This window comes from Peromyscus leucopus, chromosome 2, assembly GCF_004664715.2.
Source record: "Peromyscus leucopus breed LL Stock chromosome 2, UCI_PerLeu_2.1, whole genome shotgun sequence".
NCBI classification, from domain to species: Eukaryota; Metazoa; Chordata; class Mammalia; order Rodentia; family Cricetidae; genus Peromyscus; species Peromyscus leucopus.
In genome coordinates this window covers 57,951,524-57,978,455 of record NC_051064.1, presented here as the reverse complement: position 1 = coordinate 57,978,455, position 26,932 = coordinate 57,951,524, and the positions used below count along the sequence as shown (strand labels likewise).

Genomic DNA, 26,932 nt, shown 5'->3' with positions numbered 1-26,932 from the left:
TATGGCCTCTGCTTCAGTTCCTGCCTTGAGTTCCTGCCCTAAGCTCCTGCCCTGGCTTCCCCTGATGATGGACTATAAACTGTAAGCCAAATAGACCCTTTCCTCCCCAAGTTGCTTTTGGTCAGTGTTTATCACAATAGAGAAGCAAACTGGTATATTCAGGAAGCAGAATGTGGGTGCTCATCTGACTTTCTCCTTTTTATTTAGTCCAGGACCTCAGCCCTCGGGACAGTACTACCCACATTTAGGGTAGGTCTTCCCACTTTAACTTAGTCTAAAAAAGCACTCAGGAACATGCCAAGAAGTTTGTTTCCAAGGCAATCCAACAATCAATAGCAACCATCACAATCTTCTTGTGAGAAGTACCAAGAAGTTCTCCAAAATAACTACCTTAGAGCCGGGCGGTGGTGGCGCATGCCTTTAATCCCAGCACTTGGGAGGCAGAGCCAGGTGGATCATTGTGAGTTCAAGGCCAGCCTGGACTACCAAGTGAGTTCCAGGAAAGGCGCAAAGCTACACAGAGAAGCCCTGTCTCAAAAAAACCAAAAAATAAAAATAATAAAAAAAAAAATAACTACCTTAGAAGAGCACACCCATCAGACCCCGCCTCCCAGAGGTTCCAGAGAACCTCCGAGTTCCATCACCTTAGGGATTAAGTCTTTAATTATGCTCCCCTTGTGGAACATAATTAAACAATTAAACCCCACTCACACCATAGCACATCTCAGAATTTTTTTGCCTGTCTTCCAAATGGAAATCCAGGAGTGTGCACCATGAGCCAGGGTTGAGATGAACCTGCCCAGGGCCTGCCTCCCCACTGCTTTCCTGAAGCTGCTGCCCTTGAAGAAGCACTGGTTACCTGTCAAAGGCCTGTCACAGGACTTCCCAGAGCGGACTCTACTCCTAACCTCAAATAGTTCCTCACCTCGACCTCCCTCACTGCTCTCAGCAGAGTCACCCCTGTTTCTTCATTGTGGGGATAGCCAGTGCTTCTGTGCCTGGGCTAGGAAGCTTCACACTGCCCACTGAGGCAAGTTCAGGGGTAGCCCTAAGTTAAGTGCTCGGCCGTCTCAGGCAACGCTTCTGTGGGCTCCAGGACCTCTTAGCAGGATGGGGGTGGGGATGGGCCAGGGTCCGGGGATCTAGATAACAAAGATATCTTAGGACGTCAACCTTGGGGAGCTGGGGTCTGAAGGCAAGATGCTGAGAAGATCTGAGATCCCCTGTGACTTCTGTGGGATGAGCCCAGAAGTGATGGAGCAGCATTAGGAGGCAGCAGGGAAGCTGGGGGCCAGGAACTCACCTCTTGGGCGGGACTCTGGAAGCAACTGTCTAGGGTAGATCATATGGAAGAGAGGGAAAGGATTTGTGGATGGCCCAGAATCAGAAATTCCTTTGACTACAGTCCTCAGATCACAGGGAAATGTAACATCTGCCCAGCATTTATTCACGAAGCTGAAGAGAGGCTGCCTGTCCCCAACTGGAAGATAAGTGAGGCACATAACAAACTCCATCTGAGACTCGGAAAGGAGAGAATGAAGGAGAGAGGTAGCCCAAGGAATTAGCATGAATACATGTAGGACATGAATACATGTATGACAATCTATATGCCATAGCAACTATCCTTCACCTTCAAGTAGGGTGCCTAGCGAATGTTTGAGCGGGAATCTTGGGCTTCTGGGTAAAGCATGGAACTGCTCTCTACAAAATATCAGTGATGCCTGGGTTTGAAGATGTAGCTTCCCCAAGGAAGTAGGCAGAGGTGTGGGCCAGCATAAACCAAACCACCTTGCAGACAAATGGTGAGCTTTGTGGTATCCCTAGAGCCCCAAGTCTCCTCTTCTTCAATTCCTGATGACCCAGAACTCACAAGTTCCATAGGAGAGGCTGGGATTTCTCCCTCTCTCTGAGTCTCCCTCCCTGTCTCTCCCCTCCACTGTCTGCTCTGGACTCTGCATCTCCTGCCTAGACAGACACGCTCACCTCCGTACAATGCCTCACCTGCCTCTCCTCCTCCATCACATCCTTCACATAGCTGCCTGGGTCCTCTTCCCCACCATCAATGCCAGTGATGTCATTGCCAGAGTGAAGCAATTTAAGGACCTCCAGAGTTTAATAGGTAGAGAGATTTTCCGTTTGAGATGATGGAGAGGTCTGGAAATAGATAGTGGCAATGGTTACACAACACTGAGTGCACTTAATGCCACAGAACTGTCCACTCAGAATGATTAAAATGCTAAGAACAAGGCCTGCAGAATAAGGGGAGCCCCCAACTGGAGCTCCAAGCCTTCCAAGGGCAGCTCAGAAGTGTATCCCTTTTCCATTTACCCAATGAGTACCCCAACCGAGGACCATCACACTGTGCTCTAGACTTACCTCCACAGTCCCCGTCTCTGCCTTTCCTCACAGGTTCTCAGGATCGGAATCCTGCTGGAATACACTTCAACACGGTCCCCCTGCAGGGCGCACCCCCATTCTCTCACTGTACCCCATCCGAGACAGCTTTAAACATCCCTTTGTTCCCGAGAGCATATGGTTTAGAGTACAATGGCCCAGGGTGAGTGCAGACTCCCTGACTTACCATCCTGGTGACCTTGAGCTTGTCAGTGAAGCTTCCCGAGCCTCTGTTTCCTCCTCTGTTAAGTGAGGGCTAAGAGGGTCATTGCAAATATTGAACAAGATACATTATGAATAGCAAATGAGATAATGCATGGGCAGAATTCAGCATGGCGCCGGGCACGCAGGTCAGTGCTCAGTAAGAGCGCTGTGTGAACTGAGTTAAAACCTAGCCTTGGACAGAAACCGAAATGGGAAGGCTGGAGGGGCCTGAGGAATGCGCAGGACCCTCGTCTGTGGGCCACTGATGCCTGCTTCTCCTCTCCCCGTGACTGTGCCGTGAGCTGCTCTGGGCCCCTTTTACGTGGGTGCGGCTGTGCCTTTCACCGCCCTCTCTGGTCAGAGGGTTCCACTCAAGTGCTTGCTGAGCCACTGCATGCTCTTCACCTTCTCCTTCGGCAACCAGTGGGGTTCGAGATGGTGTCTGTCCCACCAGATGGACCCAGAGTGTCTAGGGTGTGGCCGGCCTCTTTGATGAGAAAGAAATCAGCTTCTCCAAGGAGACCCATTTAGGTGGTGTGTGTGTGTGTGTGTGTGTGTGTGTGTGTGTGTGTGTGTGTGTGTGTGTGTGTGTGTGTGTGTGTGTGTGGTGGGGGGAGGAGTTTGTTGCCACAGCACAGCACAGCCTTCTTGACTGACAAATCTGCTAACTCCTGTTGACGTGAAGGGCAGATGGGGCAGGTCACAGAGGGAAGCAGGGTGGGCCCAGAACCCTGTGCCTGATGCGGTACGGCTCACTCTGTTCTTGTGATTTCATCTTTTGTCTTCCCGTCCCTGGACTACTGCATGTTTGAATGTGTTTTCATGGCTATCAGGAGCCTCTCCAGCCCATAGAGTCTGTTTGGTACGTGTCTTCTCCAGGGTGCTGGGCCATAGTCTCACCAAGCCATTGGCCAGCACCCTCACCTAGACTACTATTCCCGCTGACCTCCTTCCTCCCTGGCGCCATCCCACTCTGTGCCAGCTGCCATTGGTGCCCCTCAGCCACCTCCAGTTCATGTCCTCCAGTGACCTGTTCCTTTCTAAAAGAAAAAAACACACCTGCTTGCAGTTCGCTGGCCTAGGTGCTGGCCCAAGCCTGCCCCACCCCAGCCACCCTGTTTCTTGACACACTCCTTCCCACTTCCACGTTCCTGCAAGCCCCGCCCCTTTCCACTGCCGGCCTTTGGTCTTATGGGTAACCTGGCCTGGTGCTCCTTCCTTCTGTACCATCCTTTGCCCCATTTTCAATCCTCACCTGAGATGCCACCTCTTCCAAGAAATCCAGCAGACTATCCCACTGTTGTTGGGTTTTGTTTTTGTTTTTGTTTTTGTTTTTGTTTTCCATCTCTGCCATCTTTCCCACTCGATTCCATCCTATATGCAGGGGATGTTGTTTGAATGTGTCCTCCACTGCTGGTCAGAGCTGTAAGTAATGTTTTCTGCATCCCCCAAACCTGGCTCAGTCTGTCGCCTCACCATCCCCTGGTCTGTGAAGAAACACAAGAACGTTCCATAACTCCGTATTGAAATCTCCGTTATACTACTTATCACATTTCCCTCAAATACGTCCATATCTTTGACTTCCTATAGATTACAAGTACCCTGATGGCAGGGCCACATCTGTCTTAGCTCCTGCCTTAGCACTCTGCTCAGGTCCCCAGGCAATGCTGAACCGGTGTGCCCCTCAGCTCTGGAGATGGCCCAGTGGCACACAGCAGGAGTTCGGTCCCTCTTTTGCAGATGACCTGAGCCCCCATCCCTAGGGAAAGGGCTGAAAATGCCTGATATTTGCACAGACCTGCAGGAAAGAACAGCCCCTCCTGACAGGCAGCCCAGGCAAGCTCTGCATTTGTGACCCTGACTTTTAAAAATGTCACACCTGCATACGCAGCGAGATTTATCGACAGCTAATTAGGGAACGCGGTTTGTATCTACCAAGCTCTGAAAAACATTTTGCAAACCAGGTAATTGGCTTTCCCGGTACAGAGGAGAGCTGGGTGGTGGGGCTCCGTCATTCTCATGTAACTTAGTCTGCAGCTGGCCAAGAATTCAGAGCGATGGCTTCAGGGATAATTCAGAAATGCTAGTGGTTCAGTCTTCCAGGGGGACAGCTGGTCAGTGGGCTCTGCTCAAGGGCTGTGTGAGCCTCTCCTGCTCTTCCTTGGCAACCAGTGGCATCCAAGATGGCGGCCATTCCATCTTGACTCAGAAGCAGATGGCCCGTCCGTCACCCCGAGGATGGGGTGTGAAAAACTCAAGCTGGCTGCAGTTAATAAGCTCTTGGGACAGAACTATGGAGGCGACTACTTTTATTTTAGGGTGTTCACACCAACGGAGAGGGAATCAGTTTTGCAGCAGCAACTCTGTTCAACCAGCACGTCTAAGACACCTGTGTAAGACCAGGTTCTTCCGAGATGAAGGGAGAATGAGATGGTTCCTACCAGCACACAAGAGACTCCTCTGATTGTGCCCTTTATCCTCAGGCTAGTGTCAGCATCTTGAACGATAGTGGATGCTTGCTTTTTAAGTACAAGGCATACGTTCTTACTTCCTGCCATTTCCTCAAATCCTTTGTCTATCTGTAATGTCTTTTCACTTTCTCTAATACTTTATCAGATGTGTTCAATTTTGTCAAAGTTATATGGCAGGTCCTTAAGAAAGCTTGTTGGTCCATGTGATCTGACTGGCTGACCCCACCCTATGCTCCAGAGAATCTGTAGGGGTTTTGTTGTTGTTGTTGTTTGTTTGTTTGTTTGTTTGTTTGTTTTTTAAAGACAGGGTTTTCTCTGTGTAGTTTTTGGTGCCTGTTCTGGATCTCACTCTGTAGACCAGGCTGGCCTCGAACTCACAGAGATCTGCCTGGCTCTGCCTCCCGAGTGCTGGGATTAAAGGTGTACGCCACCACCGCCACCAGGTGAGAATCTGTAGGTTTTAAGGTCATTTCTTGTTCATGCCATAGCCAAGTGCAGGGAAGTAAAACAGTGAGAAATAGAGTCATTGGGGGGATGTTCCACTGGAGTCAGAGGGGTCTGGAGGGTGCCTGTGGTAGGAGGAGTGGAGCAGGAAAACAGACTGGTAAGGTGAACCAGACCTCCAGGCCCAGAAAACCAGAAGAGGGGGGCCAGAAAGAAAAGCCTGAAAGCCTGAACTGCAGTACTTCCCTGAGAAAATTCTGGACAGACCAGCAAGGCTCAAACACTGCCCAGGGGAGACTCCTGCACTGGCCAGGCATGTGGGGGTCTATGTTCTGCTGTGCTGCGTACTCCATGGGGAGGGGTGCTCCCAGAAAAAGAATGGCCTCATCCCCAAAGTTAAGGAGGAATCTTAAGGCACAGTTCCTGGAGGTTGTCAGGGCTGCTCTCCCACCCCATGCCATCCACTGGTCTTTCTATGACCCCATCCCAGGAGCTTAGGGTCACCTCTTCTTCTAAGTCCTTGGATTCTTCCTCACTCCCAGCTTGGCTCACCCCGGCATGGTGCACGTCATGCTTTTGCTCACATTCCATGACTGAAACTCACACTCAATATACTAGGGGGACCTGGGGACTATGGTCTCCCCATGTGCTCAGGATGAAGAAAGTAACAACACAGACATCATAAAGCATGCGTTCAGGAATGTCACCCCTTAGGCAGATGACTGACTTCTCCGACCCACGGTTTCCTCATCTATAATAATGATGATACTAATAGGGTGCAATCTGTAGGCTGGTTGTGAGGCTTAAGTGAGACCATATATGAAGCATTCAGGATAGCCAGGCACAAATAAGTGCTACATCAGGGCTGCCCATGATGTGATTTATTATTGTTCTTTGTTTTGAATGTAACACGCCAGTAACCCTTTACTGAGTGTATATTCTGCTTGAGAGTACATGAGCTCGCTTTTCCTAGACAGCCCCTGGTCTTTAGTCGATGATCGGAACGTGTTTGAATGAATTAGTCGCAATGGCAAGTCAATACAGTGTGTGCTCAGCTCAGCTGCCCAGTGTGCACAGCTCTAATGTTTAACATAGATTAGCAATGGTAGGATGAAGTCCTGTTCTTGGGTTCAGAAAGTCAACTGCAGAAGACCAGGAAGGAGGCGGGAGTGGCTGAGAAAGCACCCTGGCTATGGGAAGCTTCCCAGTTTAAAATGTCTTTCTTGGGGCTGGGGACGTAACTTAGTCCATAGAGTGCTCGCCTAGCACGCATGGAGCATTGGGTTAGATCCCCAGTAGGGCATAAGCCAGGTATGGTGGTCCATGCCTGATATCCTAGCACTGGGGAGGCAGAAGCAGGAGGATGAGAAGTGCAGGGTTAGCCTTAGCTATACAGTTCAAGGCCAGCCCCGTGGGCTACATAAGACCCTGTCTCAAAGTGAGGGAAACTTCCAATCTGTATAAAAGTCAAAAGTGCTTAAAAAAAATATCAAGGAGAGAGATAAGAAAAAAGCCACCCCAAATCTTACTATATTTAGCATCACAGGACTGCTGTTCTTGACATCTCTCTATGCACATATTATAAGTAGAGAGAGGGACATGAAGAGCTTACAGGCTGGGGTCATTACTGGAGCCCACTAGGCTGGGGTTACTGCTTCTCCCTCTTGCATGCCAAAGAGGAAGAATGTAAAGGAGAAGGAACTGTTCCGCATTAAGAGATTTTGCCCACACTCCTGAGAACATTTGTGTCTAGCTTTGCTCTTGGAGAGTTGCAGAAGATTCTGGAAAGCAGTGAGGTTAGACTCCCGGCTTTCAACTCCAGTTTTCATTTTTAGATGGTATCGATTAAAGGTCACCTATGGCAGAAGAGAAAATGAACCAGCTTCTAATTCCGTGCCTGTCTCCGCCTTCTCGAGTTCACATTTCCGGGTGTCTTCCCTTCATGTTAAGTGGGTCCAGCTCTCACATCACTACCTCATCACAAGCCCCCAACCCTCTAGTTACATTTTCATTTCTCTTTTGATGGACTGGTCTTTGTCAAGTACTTTCTCTCTCCCCCGCCACGACCAAGGTGTAGGTAGCCTGTCCTGACCGTGAGTTCTGTGTGATACAGCACCAGGCTGCAGTCTAAGCGGCGGCGGCAGCAGTCAGTTGTAGGATGCGGGAGGCGATGTTTCATTTAGTTTGGCGGTGTGGCTGGGAGGGCTCTGAACAAATCAATAAGGGAAAGACAAACAACCCAATAAAACTCTGGGCGAAGTCACCAGTGTGCAAGAGGAAGCTCAGACAGCCCATAAACACAGAAAAGGATCGCTTAGCTTCCCGAGTAACCAGGAACACACGCACAGAAACGAGACAGCGGATACCCACAAGACTGGCAAAATTGGAAGCTGGCGGGGGTGTAGCTGCGAGGTGTCTCAATTCCTGCTGCAGGAAGTGCCAATGGCTCACTGGGAGAGAGTGGGGCATGCCCTGTGAGTCAACAGTTCCATGTCCAGGTTTGTGCCATGGAGAACTCCGCAGGTTTGCCAGGAACTGTGCGTAGAAAGTCTAGCTACCCTGCCTGGAACAACCAAAGCACAACTCAAGCGTCATGGTCAGCTTTGGCTGTGAACTTGACACAACCCAGAGTCACCTGGGAAGAGGAAACCTTGACGGAGGAATCGTCTAGATCAGATTGGCCTAGAGCCAAGCCCAGTGAAGCATTTTCTTAATTGCTAATTGATGGAAGAGTGCCAAGCCCTCTGTGGGTGGTGCCATCCCTAGACAGGTGGACCCGGGCTGCATAAGCAAGCTGGTCAGCTGTATTCTCTACGGCCTTTACTTCAAGCTCCTTATCTTGGCTTCCCTGAGTGCTGGTTGAAACCTGTTAACCTGTTAGTTAAAACAGATCCTTTCCTCCCCAAATGGCTTTTGGTCAGTGTTTTGTCACAGCAACAGAGAAGACAGCTAGGACACCAAGTACCTTTGACAGAGGCGTTAACAGACAGGGTGGTATATTCAGAAGACCTTGGCCTGCCACACTGCTACAAAATGAAAAGAGCCGAACTGTGTTCCACAAGACACGTTGCAAAATTATCATGTAGAGCCAGAAGGGCCTGCTTCTGGAGTGCACAGAGTGATCCCACTTACACAGTTAAACTAAGTGGAGCAGAGTTGAGAAAAGGTGGATACACAAAACTTTAAAGACAAGCAAGGATAGGTTAGTGCCAGTTCAGCCCGAGGGCCCCCTTGGGTGAGGAAGGGTGTATGCAGGAGCTGTACAGGGCTCAGCCTACATCGGATATTGGACGTGGTGTATTCCACAATTAGGAATTATTTTTAATTTTCTTACTTTACGTGTGTGTGTGTGTGTGTGTGTGTGTGTGTGTGTGTGTGTGTAAGAGTACATGGTGCACATGTGAACATCTGCGGACAACTTTGGGGAGTCAGTTCTCTCCTCCTACTGTGTGTTCCAGGGACTGAACTCAGTTCTCTCCTCCTACTGTGTGTTCCAGGGACTGAACTCAGTTCTCTCCTCCTACTGTGTGTTCCAGGGACTGAACTCAGTTCTCTCCTCCTACTGTGTGTTCCAGGGACTGAACTCAGTTCTCTCCTCCTACTGTGGTTCCAGGGACTGAACTCAGTTCTCTCCTCCTACTGTGGGTTCCAGGGACTGAACTCAGTTCTCTCCTCCTACTGTGGGTTCCAGGGACTGAACTCAGTTCTCTCCTCCTACTGTGTGTTCCAGGGACTGAACTCGGTTCTCTCCTCCTACTGTGTGTTCCAGGGACTGAACTCAGTTCTCTCCTCCTACTGTGGGTTCCAGGGACTGAACTCAGTTCTCTCCTCCTACTGTGGGTTCCAGGGACTGACTGAATTCAGGTTGTCAAGCTTGCATCAAGTACCTTTAACTGCTGAGCCATATCGCCGGCCCAGGGATTTTTATTTAAAATGAAAGTGTTCTGAAATCACATTGCCAAGGACTGAACTCTTGCCGTTTGTGTGACCTTGAGTAAATCATTTAACCTTTGGGAGCCTCGGCGTCTCTACCTGTAAAATGGACATGAACACAGAACTGACGTTAGTAACACCATGAGACATAAAGTCACCTCTTAATCCTGAGCCCAACAGAGTCAGGCTGCGGTACGCGGGAGCTGGCCTTCTCTTCTGTTTCGCTTTGCTTTGCTCTGGGGTTTTAGAAAGGGTCTTGGGGTGTAGCTCCAGTGTGGAGTGCTGGAGCTGCAGGCATGAGCCATCGCGCTCGCAGCGGGTGTTGGTTTCTGCCAGGCAGATGGAGGTGTTTGCAAGACCACTGTAGGCTCCACAGCTCCCAAACACTTGTGCTCCGAAGCCTGCCCAGGCACTAAGCACAGGCAGAAGCACCCGTACGGGTGATTAGAGGAGCCAGGGGTGATTTAGCCTGAAGACATCTCTGAGTAACACAGGCTGAGATGAGGTATCTGGGGGCCTCTCCTGAGGTGGAGGACCGTGCTTGCTCGATGAGGCTATAGAGCTGGGGTGAACAAAATGTGGCTCCTGGGCCGTATCCAGCTGCTGTGGCTTTTAAAAATAAAGTTTTATTGGCTCACAGCTCCTGCTCCTTCATGTGTTGTCTGTGGCTGTTCGTACTACAGTGGTGGAGATGAGTCGATGCTCAGGCCCATTGAAGACTAAGATGCTCGCCATCTGGTCCTTTCTGGGACTTTGGGACAGAAAATGCAAAAGAAACAGTGGTTTCCAGGCCAACCTAAGGAAGAACTCCGTCAGAAGAGACCCTTGCCCTGGAGAGACATTAGCAGACATGGACTGCTCTTGGTGGTAGTTGGGGGGTGGGGTGGAGGGTGAGGAGGGCTCTGTAACCAGAGAGCGGTTGGACATATTTGCTTTTAAGGTCTCCTTCCAGTCTAACATTCTATGGGGAATAATTCCCCATTTCCAATGGGTTGTTATTAATTCTGACATTTTCTTTAAAAGAAAAAAAAAAACATTTTCACTCTCAGCATCATTTTCTTTGAAATGCTCAAGTCAAAGAAGTATTTTAATTCTTTAAAAATGAGATTTAAATGAAAATGGAACTCATTCTGGGGGTCTTACTGTTTTCATTTTTTTTAAAAAAAAATTATTTTCATGGCTGTTGGATCTATTCCCATCTCTAAGTGCTGAATTTTAAGAGCCCATGTGTGCCAGTGATTTCTCTGGGACAGGTTCTCACAGGTAAGGAGAAGCTGTTGGTGCCAAACCGTGCACTGGAATGTGCAGGTGGCAACCGCTGCCAGGACTGTGGTACATTTCCAGCTGTGTGGGCTATTACATCCTGTGTGCTGGGCAGGTGGTGGCCATGCCAACACTCAGAATGCCCTCCTGAAGTGAATGGAAGACAGTCTAGCAGGGCACTTGCAGGGTGAGGAGGAACCCACCTCTTCCAGGAATCCGAGACCCCTTCTAGGGCTCTGAGAGCAACTTATCAAAAGCCAAGTGGCTGGAAGACACCTTGCCATGTGGCTTCTCAAAATCATTGGTCCAGTGAACGGCTCATTAAAAGCCGTCAGACAGATGCCGTAAGTAGGATATCAAAAAGCTTCCAGCATTTACTGGCTTCTGCAGGAGCAGTCCCTAAGAACGGATGATAATCAACAGTGTGTTGGGGACCATCTCCAAGAGCAGCCTTTAGGAAGGAGGGAAATGTGAAATCCACGTGACTGACTCCCACCTGAGCCAGAAGGACAAATCTGTGAGATGTGCCTGGTGTCCACAAGGCCTCCCTTAGGAGTTGCTTAGAGAAATTTCCCGTGTTTCAGTGAACTGGCCATTGAGCAAATTGATACTCAGCAGGTGACCTGTTGGTGAGTCGCTCTGGTGTGCACTCAGCCACCTTGTCCATGATAGAGTCCTGGGGCCACACAGGAAAGCTACTCTCTGGCAAGGACCTCTGGGATTCTCTTTCCTCAGCTTCAAACATCAGTTGCTCTTGTGCGTGGGTCTGTGGCGGCTCGGGCCATGTGTGTGTAGCACAGACTCGGATGCTGTCACAGAGTGCAGAGGGAGTTCAGAGCTCATCCCATCCTGTGACAGCTCTGTTGTATGTGGGACAGACTGGCCGTATATGGGGAGATACTGGCTGCAGGACAAGGAGAAGCCCACAGCATCTTCTAAATCCCCTGCTGGGATGAGGTTGAAGCCCCCAAGCTGATCCAGCTGTGGCCAGCTGGAAAGTCCACCTTCTTGGAATAATAAATGTCAGCTAAGAAGATTCAGAATCGGAAATTAGGATTAGGGAGAGTAGCGTTAAAGTAGGACAGATTGATAGCCGAGCCTGGTGGCACAAGCCTGTAATTTCTGCCTGTGGGAGCATCAAGGTTAACGTCAGCCCGGCACGCATGTGGAATTCTGTGCCAGGTTGTGCTATGTGGTGAGACTCTTACTCAAAAAAAGGAAAAAGAGGGCCAACAGGATGGCTCGGTGGATAAAGTTGCTTACCACCAAGCCTGGAGAGCTGAGTTCATTTCCCAGAACCCACATCTAAAGGTGGGAGACTAGAACTGACTTTACAAGTCATCCTCTGACCTCCAAATGCATGCCATTGACATGCTGTATCCCTCCACCCCAATAATATAAAAAAAAAATTTTTTGAAGAGAAAAAAGAGGGCTGGGGGATTACTCAGTCAGAAAACTGTGTGTTATGCAAGCCTGAGGACCTGAATTCAAATCCCCAGCACCCACACATATTTAAGTTTGCCATAGTGGCATGTTCCTGTAACAATAGTGCTGGGAGTGAGAGCTGGGTAGAGACAGGTGGGTCTCTGAAGCTCACTGGCCAGCTCGTCTAGCTAATTGTTAGCTCCAGGTTTAATGAAAGGCTCTATCTAAATAATAATAATAAGGAGGAGGAGGAGGAGAGGAGGAAGAGAGGAGGAGGAGGAGGGGAGGGGGGGGGGGGGGGGGGGGGGGGGGGGGGAGGGGAGGAGGAGGAGGGGAGGAGGAGGAGAGGAGGAGAAGACTAAATAAATAATTAGAGCATATTCTAGTTAATTTCCTGTTTCTGTGATCAAAAACAACTTAGGGGAAAAGGGATTAATCCAGCTTACAGGTTGTAGTCCATGGAAGCCAGGGCAGGAACTCAAGGCAGGAGGCTGGAGGCAGGAGCTGAAGCCGCCTTTGGAGGAGCACTGCTTCCTGGCTTGCTCTCAGGCTGACAGCCATCTGCATTCTTCAAACAACCCAGGACCAGCTGCTCGGGGCTGGCACTGCCCACAGTTGCCTAGGCCCTCCTCGTCCTATGCAGTCAGGAAAATGCCCTTGCGGGCATGCCTGTGAGCCAATCTGATGGAGGCAGTTCCTCAATTGAGCATCCCTCTTCCCAGATGTCTCTAGTTTTCATCAAGCTGACAGAAACTAACCAGCACAGAGAGAAATAGAGCAAGAACAGATGTCAACATCTGCCCTACACACACACACACACACACACACACACACACACACACACACACACACACGCACGCACGCACGCACGCACGCACACACGCACACATGCACACATGCACACATACAAATGCATATATACTAATTATGCTACACTACGCACACAGGATGTGGGGAGAAAGGTTCAAGGAAAGAACAGATTCCATTGGGTGGCTTTTAGCATTCCTGTTACAGGAGGAAGAGGTCTTAGTTTCAGTGGTGATTTCTCCTGCCTTAGGCCATGGTAAATGAAGACCACACGAGAAAAGGAAGAAACAAAGTGCTGAAGAGGCCCACAGAAATCCACAAAGATACCACCACAAAAGACTGCTGACAATGGCTGAGAGACAGCCGGGACTGACCTATTCTGGTGATGGGATGGCCAAACACCCTAATAGTTGTGCCAGAAACCCCATTCAAGGACTGAGGAATCTGGATGCAAAGATCCACGACTAGGCCCCGGGTAGAGCGCCAGGAGTCTAATTAGCGAGAAAGAGGTTTTATATGAGCGAGAATTGTTGAAACCAAGGTTGGATAAAGCACAGGGACAAATAGCCAAACAAATGGAAACACATGAACTATGAACCAAAGGCTGAGGGGCCCCCAACTGGATCAGGCTCTCTGAATAGGTGAGACAGTTGATTGGCTTGATCAGTTTGGGAGGCATCTAGGCAGTGGTACCAGGTCCTGGGCTCATTGCATGAGTTGGCTGTTTGAAACCTGGAGCTTATGCAGGGACACTTGGCTCAATCTGGGAGGAGGGGACTGGACCTGCCTGGACTGAATCTATCAGGTTGATCTCAGTTCTCAGGGGAGGCCTTGCTCTGGAGGAGGTGAGAATGGGGGGTAGACTGGGGGTAAGGGGAGGGGGTGGGAGGGGGGAGAACAAGGGAATCTGTGGCTGTTATGTAGAACTGAATAGTATTATAAAATAAAATAATAAAAAAATGTGTATATGTGTGAGTTCCTATGTGTATCTAAGCATGTGCACTGTGTACATGCCTTGTGCTCATGGAGGCCAGAAGAGGGCGTTGTGAGCGCCCAGTGTGGTGCTGGGAACTGAACCCAGGTCCTCTGCAAGAGCAGCAAGCACTCTGAACTGCTGAGCCGTCTCTCCAGCCCCAGGATGGAGATTCTTGCTGTTGCAGGACCCAGCCCTCCTCTCCTGGACACATGACCCTCTTCACCTTTAAACCACAATGACTAACAAGGCCCTGCCACACTTCCAATCTCTAATTTCCCTGTTGCTCCCAGGCAAAGATCTCCGCTGTTAAGAGCTTGTGGGACTACGGTGAGCTCACATGGATCTTAATTTAAGGTCAGCTAATTAGTACCTCAATTACATGGGCAAAATCCCTTTTGCCGGGAAATGACATTCCTGGGAGTAACACTGTGGAGTGAGGGCCTTTGGAGGCAAAACTCTGTCTGCCATTCCTAGTCTGATGAAAACTGAGTCAGGGAAACGTTTGGTAAGCTTGAGAGAGTCTTCCACCTGCAAGAAGAGGCTGTCAGATAGGCCGAGATTTGTGAGTTGACCGAGCCAGGAGCTGTGTGTTTGGGAGCAGCCAGCCCCGTTGCTAATACAGCATCTTGGGCAGATGGATGATGTTGCTAAGCAAACAAGTATGAAGAAGCTCATTGTCCTTAATATTGTTTTCACACAGCTCTGACGATAGATCTTGGGGCTCTGTGTGTATGATTGTCATTAGATGAGAAAAGAAGAAAATTCCTTTCAGATAGGTATTCAAACCAGAAATGGCTCAGGAAATCAGGGCAGACAAATGAACCCTGAGCTGCTGTGTCTACACACGTCTGCTCTGCGGAGGGTGAGGCCCTCTCAGCTGTGGAGTGGAGTAGGGTAGTTAGCTCAGGACCCCAAGAAATACAAAGCAGCGGGAGATTTCTTCTCCATCATTGCCTAACTTCTTCCCTTTCTCCTTTCCCCTCTTCTTTTCTTGACTGCCCCTCAAATTAACACACTAGTTGATTGCTTGTTTATTTGTTTGTTTATCTATCAGGGTTTTGTGGACCCCACACTGGCCTTAAACTCACTATGTAGCAAGTCCCCAACCAAGTTCTGGATTACAGATGAGCACCACCACCCCCAGTTATGTGGTGGTGAGGGTTGCCTCTTGCATGCCAGGCAAGGACTCTACCAACTGGGTTACATCTCCAGCTCCAAACTCAGATTAAGATGTGAAAGTCGAATTCTCTCCGTTATCTACAGGTTACAGTCCAAACTCCCCAGCATGGCAGTGAGGGTCCTCCTTCCCCTTTTCCAGGCTTTCAGTCCTCTTCAGTCAGGTGGGATGGGGGCGTGCGGGGCTGGGCTATTTCTCTCTCCTTCCTGATCCTGCCCCATACACCGCCTTCTCTCAGCGCATCCCTTTGGCTCTCCTTGATCCTGTGGGCTGATCCGCCCCTAAGTGCTGTCCACCACACAAGGTGAACACCACACCCCCCAGCTCATAGCCTCTGAGGTCTGAGGCCAGAGCTTCTGGATGGGGCTATCCTGTTTGCAAATACCTGTTCTACCCCTATGATGGCCACTTACGGGGACCATGTGGGTAAGTGGGAAGAAAGAAGATGAAGGATGGTGGACAAACAGAAGGAGACAGGGTGGGTGTGGTGGTACAGGCCCATCATCCCAGCTTCTCTTCTCAGGAGGCTGACGCAGGAGGACCAGCCTGGGCAACTTAGGGAGACGCTGGCACAAAGCAAAACCTAGAGAGGGCTGTGGTGCAGCTCAGTGGTATGGCACTCACCTAGCATGTGCAAAACCCTGGGGACAACCCCTGATACTGCAACAAGAAAAAGGAGACAGATGTGCAAATTTGGAAGCTGTGGGGAGAGCCATGGGCTTCCCACACTTACCCCGTCCTCATGGAATCCAGACTGGAGCTGTGAGAAGACCACAGTGAAGCAAATGGCAAGTCCACACCCTCCAGTCAGCATCCGGACAGACAAAAAAACAGGACGATTGTTAGAGGCCAACCTTTGATATGGCAACACGACATCATCTAGAAGTTCACACTACAAAACCACCACTCCCTACCCCTCAAAAAATCCCAAAGCAGTCTTATAGTTTTTAAAGTAAACCTATGATTTGATGTTGGACTTGATTCATAGCTATCTTGGGCTGTGCCGGGCCTCAGAGTCCCCGGTTGGACATACCTGTCTGGACAGTGATGAGGGCTGGGTGCCATTGCTTGGGAGGCCTGATTGAGGGGAGGTGAGTTAGAACTATGTTTCTGGTGAAGGAAACAGGAAGTGCAGTAGCCCAGAGGCCAGAAAGAGATGTCCTTGACTTTAGGGATTTAAAGGTGGCTGGGGAGGCCTGGCTTGGGGAGAAACAGGACTCTCACTGTGAAGAGAATTGAGAACATTATCCCAACCTTGTGAATAACACAGAGAAGTGGTACCCGGGTGTTTTCTAACTGCCCTGCTGGAGGGTCATCTGACTGGAGGGATGGATGCCTACCAGTTGACTGGGGCCCAGCTCTTTACAGGATTCAACAGCTAGGACCATGCTTTAGTTCTCAAAGATTTTCTTGTCTGTGAATGTTCTAGCTTTCTTTTAATTCTTAAAAAAATATTTTATGTATACATGAATTTTGTTTGCATATGTATCTGTGCACCACGTGTCTGTGGAAGCCAGAGGACAGTGTTGGATCCCCTGAAACTGGAGCTACAGACAGTTGTACGCTGCCATGTGGTTGCTGGAAATTGAACCAGGGTCCTCTGGAAGAACAGCCAGTGCTCTTAAGCGGTGTGCATAGGATCCATTGTCACGGGGAGAGAGGGTTTTCTCCTTTTGAGATTTGCGTGCTGGTAGACCTCTCACCTTTAAGAGCAGGGGAGGCAGTGGGGTGAGAAGGAATCCACGTTTTTCAGAGGAAACTGAGGCCACTGCAGTGATGCACTTTGCTGCGCTCCAGGCTGGCAGGCAGTCCTCTGTTGATGGGGAGCTGACCTCTGGCTGAAAGAGAGAGGGAGAAGGGGAGAGTGAGCCCTGAGGATTCCTGCCACATTTTTCCTCTTGTCATTTCCTCCCGGAGTACCCTGGTATGTTGTCTTGGTCAGGTTTTCTTTCTAGTCCTGGGCGGAGCTGAGCCCTCGGGAACCAGCTCTGGGCTGAGCACAGAGCAGCACGTTTTCGCCATTGGATTCTCCTCTTGAGATGAATAGCATCTTTTCTCTCCACCACCACCCCCCCATACACACACACACACACACACACACACACACACACACACACACACACGTGCACGCGCACTGTGACAAGTGTACATCACATCAAGTTACCATTCGAACATCCTTCTAGGTTCTTGTGACATTAAATGCATTCATAATTGTCACAGCGTTTAGTCTCCAGACCTTTGCCATAATTGCACACTCAAGCCCTCAACCTGTTGAGCCGTGATCCCCACCCCGGTCCCACTCTCTCTGCACCCCCACAACCAAAATTGTAGTTCCTGCTTCTGTGAATTTGTCCACTCAAGGTACTTCATGTGAGTGGAATCATTCAGTAACCGGCCTGTCAGAAATGAAGGGATTTTAAAGAGACACTTTTGTTCCTCAATCTGACTATCAGACTATTGAAATAATGGACCCCAAAATAATAGGACTCCCCCAGGCATCTCATGCTGGGAGGAGAAAGAGACTGAGCGCTTGCTGGCGGCTAGAGCAGGAGTTTGTCTCAGAAAAGAGCTTTCACATTTCTAGCAATTTGTTAGGTCACCTTGCAAGGTGAGATGGGAGCCCAGACAACTGCGGATGAGTAGTGGGTGGGACCACACCATGCCCAGACTGCTTAGATGTGGACATCCCCAGCCCTCTGTTAAACCTTTCATCTCACTTCAGGACTCAGGAGATGAACTAGAGGGGATCACTGACTCTGCTTCTCCTACTTTCCATGTGACCACATCAAACAAATCTTCCCCTGCTTCTTACCGTTCATTTGGCTGTATCATGGGTCAGAATTCCTTCCCTCTTTAAGGGTGAATAATATTCTACTGCATGTGCATACCGCAATTTGCCTGTCCCTTCATTTGTTGATGGACTTGGAGAGTTTCCGCTTTGAGGTTGTTGTGTGACTGGTCCTGCTCTGAACTTGGGGTGCAGATATCTCTGAATCCTTCCTCTCAGTTCTTTAGGGTTCCCATCTAGACGTAGAGTTATCATACCATATGGTAATGCTTGTTGACTTTTCGGGGTAGACGTGTTTTCTTCAGTGTAACTGCTTCACATCACCACAGCTAGCGTACAGTTTCTTCACATGCTGTCAACACTTGGCCTCGTCTGTTTTCACAATAGCCAGAGTGCGGCCTCGTTTTCTGAAATGCAAATGACTGTGGAAAGGCGGCTGGGGAGGGGTGGCTTTCCTCTGTGTGTGTGAAGGAGATGACTGAGGGAGGGGTTCTGAGGGTCCTAGAGAGGGTCTGGGGTGTGGTACCCAAAACTTCCCCAAGCTCAGGGCCTGGGCTTGGGGCTGGGTGGAGCAGCCCACGCTGGACAAACTGAGGCCTACGAGTTTCCTGTGTTGGCAGGTTGACTGACCCCGCTGTAGGGCTCTTGGCTCAGGAGAGCCTGTGTCTAGTTTGAACCTTGCTCTCTTTGTTTCTCCCCAGTGTGACAACGCAAAGGGATTGAAAGCCTTCTATGATGCAATAAAGTATGGGCCGAACCATTTGATGGTGTTTGGAGGCGTCTGTCCGTCTGTCACATCGATCATTGCTGAGTCCCTCCAAGGCTGGAATCTGGTGCAGGTAAGGGCGGAGCCCCCACCCCAGTCATGGTGGAACTGTCTTTGTGGGCTGCAAGCACTTAGCAGGACTGGGCCTTGCATAATGTGGTTCCCACGCTGCACAGCCACCCACGGCCCTCACTCCTGACCTGGCCCCTGGCCTTTCATTCCGTTGACACTAGGGGTCCCTAAACTGTGTGTGCTATCTCGTGTGTCTAGAGCCACAGTGCTCTCAAGCTGACTTCCTAGCCAGACTTCCAGGCCCATGAAGTTCTATCAGTTTGCCTGTGCCGATGATCATCTCTCTGCTCTCGTCACCGGCTCCACAGCAGTGCTCTCAGGCAGCGCCTGCCCCTCAGATAGTACACCCCTCAGATAGCACAGCCTCCAAGGCAACACTACCCCCAGACAGTACCGCCTTCAGGCAGCATCACCTCCATCCCTCACCCCAGACAGCAACAGCCCCACATGAACCCAGGGCCGCCTCCGAGCCCTTGTTCGCCCTATCTTATGTCAGATGCCCCCTATCCTTTCCTTACCGGATCTTCCTCCCCCACTGAAGTTCTCCTTTGACCACCAAGACTCTCTCTTCTTCATTAAGCCATTCCTGGGCTCCTGGCCAGGTATTGGCTTTCTACCATAGACGACTTACTACACCATTGAATGTTTCAGTGGGTGTGTAGCTGGTTAGAGATGAGGCTAACAGTGAGAGCTGTTACTTTGGGATAGAGAAAAAAAGTATAGGAAGATATGACCATGAGGATGAATGGTGGTGACCCATGTACATTCCATCCATCTATCTATCCATCCATCATCTATTTACCCCTCCATCCATCCATCCACCATCTATTTACCCCTTTATCCATCCATCCATCCATTCATCTATCATCTATTTACCCATCCATCCATCATCTAATTACCCATCCATTCATCATTTGTTTATCCATCCATCATCTATTTACCCATCCATCCATCCATCCATCCATCCATCCATCATCTATTTACCCTTCCATCCATCATCTACCCATCCAGCTACCCAGCTACTCATTTATCCAACTATCTATTCATATACCCCTCTACCTATGATCTATTTTCCTTCCTTCCTTCTAACCAACCAACAAATATTTAGGGCAACTTCCTTTCTACCTGGAATTCTGGTAGGCACTGGGGATGTAGAACTGAAGGGTGGAAATGGTCCCCATCGTGTCAGAACTTGCATTCTGAGAAGAGGCCAGGAAATAAACAAGGAAGTAGCAGCAATCTTAAGGATTGTCCCTGTGGCCTGCCATGCACCAGACACTGTTCTGAGCCCTAACGTGCATTAATTCAGTCTTTATTACTTGTCTATTATCATCCCCATTTTATGTATAAGAAAACTGAGACACACAGGGTCTATGGAACTTGCCTAAGGAGTCACAGCTAATGAGTAGTAAGATCAAATTCAAATTCAATTGGACTGGTCCTTGCAATGAGATTGTTGTAAGAAGACAAGAGCTGTGCTCAAAATAAGCAGGGGTGTGGGATTAAATAGTTGCTACGTGGGCACTCGGCAAAGGCCTCTGGAAATTGATAACACTGGATCTGAGATCTGAAGGGTAGGAAAGGGCTACTGGGTAAAGTGCATCACTGTCTGTTCACCGTTCCCAGGATGACGAGTTCAGACAGACAGTAATAAGAAAGAGTCTACATGTCTGGGGACAGAAGTTGGGGTTCAGAGGCTGCAGGGCTGGCGCTGAACAGTCAGAACGGTGACAGAGTACCAACAGGAACCTTCCCAGAGTCCGTGAGTCCAGGTCTGCATGCCTTGGGTACTGCAGCTAGAGTTCAAGCTTTCGAGAGAGGAGATGAAGTACAAGGCATGGCAGAGGTGTGGTGCAGGACTGGCGGCCCACATGAGCAGTTACTGCTGAGGCAGGAGAAGGTGACAGACAGATGGTGACACAGAGGGGAGCACTGATGGGGGAATGTGACGTCAGGAGGTGGGAATGTGAGTGGGTTTGGGCCGCGGTGACCCTTCATGCTGCTGGCTGTGGGCCTGTGCAACAGGAGAGGAGGCTGGAAAGCAGCAAACCTCACAGCATCCAGGGAGCTAGCACAGGGCAAGTGTGTGAGCACCTGCCTTTAAGCCCTCAAGGTGTCCCCAGCTGTTGCAAGACCTTGGCCCAGGCACTCGCCTTCTCTGAACTTTGCTCTTGATCGCAGGAGGCTCCACAAACAGGGAGCTGAGGGCAGAAGACAGGTAGGCTGAAGAATCCAAAGTCTCCATGGAGACCATGGTCAGTGTGGTCTTGGCTATAGGGCCACATCGGGCATGCAAGTCTGCCAGTTCTGTCTCCCCAGCCCTCTGCAAATTTGATGTGCATCTGGGACCAGCTTCTTGGGTGGCACTGAAGTGTGGCCCACCACTTCCCTACTCGTGGTTCTTTCCAGGTCCCAGGGCCAGGTCAAGGGCTCTGGTGGGATGCAAACATGAAAGGACCCGGATACCTGGGAACTGGACAGATCTGGGTGCTCTGGTGATTTGGAAGGCGGAATGGTAGACCAAGCCCAAAGGAGCCGTTCTCCTCTAGCCTTGCAGAGTCTGAATGTGAGAAGGAAGGCAGATCTGGGTCCTGGTGGGAGTGGCCTGGCAGCCTGGAAACTTTCCTCCCTCCTTCACTCACAGGAACTGTACATCCATTTGTTAGGATCCAAACTATGGCTCCCCCAAGCTACCTCCGCCGCTCTCCGGAGGCTGAGCTCACCCACAAAGGTGGGTGGGTCTGCAGCTGCTGGAGGATTTGAGTGCCATGACTTATTTCAGAACAGGCCTCTCGGGTGTGGGCTGCATAAGGAGCTCTGGCTGGGTGTGGGACACTTACTGGACAGAGACCCCCCCCTGGAATACTGGAATGAGAGAATGAGAATAAGCTGCTTCTGTTTCTTGAGCCACCAAAATAGGGATTTGTACATCACTGGGGTGAAAACTCACACAGGTTAATTTTAACTTCCGCCTTTTGCTGCGTTTCTTGATTCAGGCCTGCTGTGAGGGAGGCTCATACTGTGTTTGTCCTGATCTGAGTCACTCCGTCACTGGGAGCGTAAATTCCCACACCCCAACATGAGGACCAGGGCAGGGTAACTCCATTCCTCTTCCATCCCAGGCAGCTCCTGGGCATGCTATGGGGCTGTAATCTGGACATCACAAAGAGAGAGACCAACTAGGGGACAAGAAGGGAGGAGCTAGCTGGACGTCAAAGGACAGAGCATGTTGGCACTGCATAGGAGGCTGGCGTTTGGGTCTCTGGAGCTGCATGGCCATCTGAGAGATTGCCTGGTGATCTGTGGTACGGGTGTGAGAGGAAGGAGGCATGTGAAAGATAGAAGGGATCAGGTTTTCCATACCTGCAGGCAATCCGTGCAGGTGAATCTGTGAGGTCGTAGGCTTGCTAACGTTCCTTCCCTGGGAGAGATGTGAGCATCTACCTCCTCCTGTAGCCCTGATGACAAACCAAAGTACAGTTCCACTGCAGCTCACCCCAGGGAACCAAGGAGTTCATTGGAACTGTTTACTTAGCATGTATGAGAGGGATTACTGACCCCAAAGCAGCCTCATTGTAAGGCCTTCACTCAGCATGGTTGATGGCTTCCTTGTAGCCACATAGATGGAGGCTTCACTCTCTCTTCTTCTACCTCTCATCTTCTCCAGCTCATGTATGATAGCACCATCCCTAGGCCATGAGGCTATCGCAATAGGACTGGACACTCAGGCGAGGCTCCAATGACTCCCCTTACTCCTCCTTCTAGGAGGGAATGTCAACAGTCCACATGCCCAGTTACGATGGTCCCTGGCTAAGCAGGCACAGGCTGCCATTGTGCTTCGAGAACAGCTCTGTACCACACCCCAGTTGCCAAAGGGGCCCTGAGCATTGCAGTGTCCGCTAGGTCTGCTCTGGGAAAACAGAACATGGAGGAGAGGGATCAGACGGACGGCTTGCAGCCCCTGTGAGGGGCTGGCAATATGCTTGCTTTAGGGAAGCAGCCCCGGGGCTCCACTCTGTACAGGACTGGGTTAGAGTATTCATCGACTCCCTCGACGGCCCAGTTTCCACCCTGGGCCAGCACAGTGCCAGCATCTCAGGTCACTGCTACGCACTCCGCTCCTGGAGCCTGGGTGGCCAGGTCTTCACCAGGACTTCACTCATCTCTAGGGAGCCTTAGTAAATGCTTCTGCACAGGTGTGGCGAGGAGGATGGACGCAAGGGCGACTGTAAGAGACTGCAGCAGGGGCGTGTTGGCCTGGGTCACCAAGGCAAAGCCCCGCTGTGTGCTGTGTCAGGACATTTCCCCAGCCTACCTTCTGCTTCTCCATGCCGCTGGCCTCAGGGCGCGCTGTTCCCTCAGCCTCTGGGGTCCTTTTACCCAGCAGGAGCCTGTTCATTCTTCATGGTACATCTTAGAAGCCCCTTTCTCTAGGAGGCATCCCCCCCCCCCCCGCTACCCCTGTTCTCTACCTTACGTCCACCTTCCTAAGCATTCATTGCTCTCTATCCCATCGTGGTCTGTATCTTCCGGAAGTCAGAACCTTGCATTCCGGAACTCCACACCCATGCTCTGCAGTGCTCAGCCCCTCGGATCAGAAGGCAGGTTATCCAAGCCTGCCAGCCCTTAGATGACTCAAGAACTTTCAGCCATAGCACTTGTCAAACAGATGCAAAGGACCCGAGGTGGGCTTTGGCTCTGCCACAGCCATCTCCATCTCCCGACTCACTATGTTTTGGTCACCTGATTCACCTGAGCAAAACCTCAGAGCTCATCCTCAGGAAGCTGAAGGTGGACCACATAGGATCCCACCTCAAACTCTGGTGACAATGATCCCCCAAGCGCGCTCTCTCTCTCTCTCTCTCTCTCTCTCTCTCTCTCTCTCTCTCTCTCTCTCTCTCTCTCTCACACACACACACACACACACACACACACACACACACACACACACACCAGCTGTGTCTGTCCTTCTGAAGCCTGGCCTGGAAAAAGGCAAGAGAATTGGAGCAGGACAAGGATGATGGAGATTTCATAGCTTGACCAAGATATGGAGGCAAAGGTAGCCTCAGAACAGGACAGATCTCCCGCTTCTCAGGAGCAGACCAAGGGCTGCTTCAGCTTGCAAGCCGCCACCACAGTGAAGATGAAAATAAGGTCAGATTCCTCTCAGGCTAAAGGGCGGCTCATGAGAACTGCAAACACCAGATCCCTAAGAACTGTGTCCCATGGAGCTTGTCCTTTAAAAGGCTCCGTGGTAGATTATTAACTGATGGATGCCTTTCTCTAGGTGCCTCCAAGGTGCCCCTGCAGCCCACCCTGCCTCCTTGGCACACCCCTGAGGAGCTTCTTGAGCAGGAAAGGTCTGGTTCCCATAGGAGCTGTCTCCTTGGATAAACTCCTGTGAGGCTGGAGCTGGTGGACGCCCTGGGGCCATTACAGTGGAGAAGGCAGACTTTGCAGACCAGTAAAGTTCCAGTACATTCAGGACTCTGTTTCCCAGAACTGGAAATCTTGCTTGGTTTTGACATTTAAAAAAAAAAAAAATCATTGAAAACCCTGAATCTGGAACCCTTTGCTGTTTGACAAATCCCAGCGTCTCTCTGAACTGCCAGTCCGTACCATTTGCTTCCTAGGAACAGGAATTTTGTGATTTGATTTGATGTTCTCGCATGATTATTTTATTAAACTGTAGGTTGCCTGAGAAATCAAACACTTCCTACTGAGCTGTGGGTTGTAGAATTTGAGGTGGGTTCACAGGATGACGGGGCTGGGAGGGGCTGAGCTCCCCTTGGATTTGTAGGCAGGGCACGGCCTCGCCCGCCTTCTCCCTGTTAGAGCACCACCCCTTGGCTCGCGGAGCGTTGCCGGAGAACTTTGTCTTATCTCTCAGACTCCCTTTTCTGTAAAATGGGAGTTGCACGCCTGACTTGTGTTTCTTGCAGATGTAGTAAGAGTGAATGAGGGCTTCTCTCTCTCTTCCTTGCCAAGCGAAAGGGTTTTTATGAATGATGAAGCAGGAGCTGCTCTTCTGATGGCCGCGGCACCTCCAGCCAGAGCAGACATCTGACGGCATCTGCTGGGAGTTTTGAGATCTCCCTGCTCCGCATGGGCCGCAAGGCTTGTTTTCCTTGGCCCTGCAGATCTCTGGAGCAAAAGGGTCGAGGGTGGGTGAGGACTCTGGAAGTTCACACTTCTGCCTCTCCACCCCAGGAGCCAAAGCCTTCCAGGCCAGCATCCTGCCGCAGCCCAACTCCTATGGCTGCCCTGCCCTTGCCACAGAGGGCACGGTGGACTGGAAAGCATTTAGGGTGGCAGCATGATGAGGCACCGAGGCGCTGTGCCTGCTGTGACTGCTGCTGTCTAAGAAATAGAACAGAGGCCAATGATCCAGGGCGGTTGGAGCCTTTCTTGGCACTGGTCTCCAGAGGAGCCATTTAGAACATTAATAATCTATGAGATGCTTCTACCTTCTGGAGTCATCAAAAACAAAGGAAGGGAGTGAAAGAATGAGCAATATTAATATTAGAGGCATGCTCTGTGGTTCAAGGAGAGGGAAGGCAGGGGAGAGACCCCAGGAATGTGGGGACTTTAGAAAGTCGTCACTGGCCATGTCGTAGGATGCCAGGTGCAATAAAGACCAGTTATCTGAGCCAGCTGGATGGAATACCACGCACGACAGGGCAAGGAAGAAGCTGGCAACTTTTGGCTTGAATGCTCTTGATAGGCGGGAGGAGGAATCCTCAGTGGATTTTCACGGTAAAGAGATAGGGGAGTTGTCTCCAGGCAGGCCCAAGCATGGTGGCGGTGCTAACAGAGGGCTGCTGTGGACGCAGGGCTGAGGAACTTCAAGACTGAGAGGGGAAGGGCACAGCACTGTGTGGGGCCTGCCGCTCCTACTCATTTGCCCTTTCATGTGGGCTGCCCAGAACGTCTTGGCCCTGCTCAGCTGCCCACTCGGGCGGCCCTCCGTGCCTGCCAGACCTTCCTTTAAACTGGATTCCTTCCCTGGATCCTTCCCTGATTTCTCTGAGTTTGCTGGTGAATAACTGGGTTGCTCCCAGCTCCCAGCTCCCCTAGTATCTCCTCTCTCCCCTCGACGGGCCTATCTACACAGGGGAGTGTTCTCACAGTCCCCAATTCTGCATCCCCCGTGATACCGCGGCACCCCACAGACATGGCCATGACTCATCGGTCTCTTCCTGCCTAGAGGTCCTTCTAGGCCATGGCCTGGAGCTGGACAGAGTCCCAGCAGAGAGTTCATGCCACAGCTTTGCCTGCATCTTTGGGATTCACTGCCCTTTAGGATCTAAACCGCCATGCATTTGGTGGAAAGAGTGAAGAGCTGGAGGGGATTCTCCCCTTACTGGTTCACTCACTCACTCACACATTCATTCATTCACTCACTCACTCACTCACTGGCTCATGCTGAGTTATTCTTTCACCCTGTCACTCACTGATACAGCCCCTGCAGCATGCCCTTCCAGCCTCTCCCAGACCAGCTCATCACACGAAATCCCAAGAGAGGGACACACGGGGACACCTGGCAGTCTGGTGCAGTAACTAGAACAGAGGCTATGTCTCCCACTACTCTCACTGGCCGGGGGGCAGATTCGAGTCCCCCAGAGCCTCACTGAGGGTGTCTGTGAGATCGGGCAAAAACACCTGCCCTTCCCTAGGAGGCAACAGGAGAGGACTCAGGGACAGGGAAGGTACAATATGTGACACCCTCTACAGACTGTGAGCCCCATAATGCCCTGTTGATGCGCTTGTGATCTGAGATGCCAGCTGGGCCCTGGCTGGGGGAAATCCTTGAGGATTCATAGGTCTCCACTGGTCTCCAGATTTGAAGTTGTGTGCAGAAAATGAACTATCAGAAACCATGAAGGTGACTCACAACAACACAGTCACAGTCGGAGCAGGGAACCTGCCAGGAAGGCGGGGCAAGCCCACAGGCTGCTGGAGGGCACGCGCTCTTTTTCCGGTTGCGTTTTCTTCAGCAGCAGAAGCTGGCTGAGGAAGGAACGGGGTGTTTTCGAGTGCATGGCTGTTCCCAATCTGTTCTTGCCACACACCCAGCCCGTATCTTCCCTGTCAATCTGACTGAAGATTCAATTCAAGGTTCTGACCCCCATTTTTAATTCACGACCACGGCATGGGACGTAACAGCGGCTCCCAGTGTGTACCTCCAGTGGCCTCACTCTGATGTGGCTTT

At 50.7% G+C, this 26,932-nt stretch overlaps 1 protein-coding gene across 1 annotated transcript in view; it reads left to right on the top strand.

Moving 5' to 3' along the window:
* Gabbr2 (gamma-aminobutyric acid type B receptor subunit 2) overlaps positions 1-26,932 on the top strand; it is a 352,425-nt gene that overhangs the window by 102,939 nt on the left and 222,554 nt on the right. The window contains 1 exon segment of the mRNA XM_028882779.2: positions 18,584-18,721. Coding sequence (XP_028738612.1) covers positions 18,584-18,721 — 138 coding nt within the window.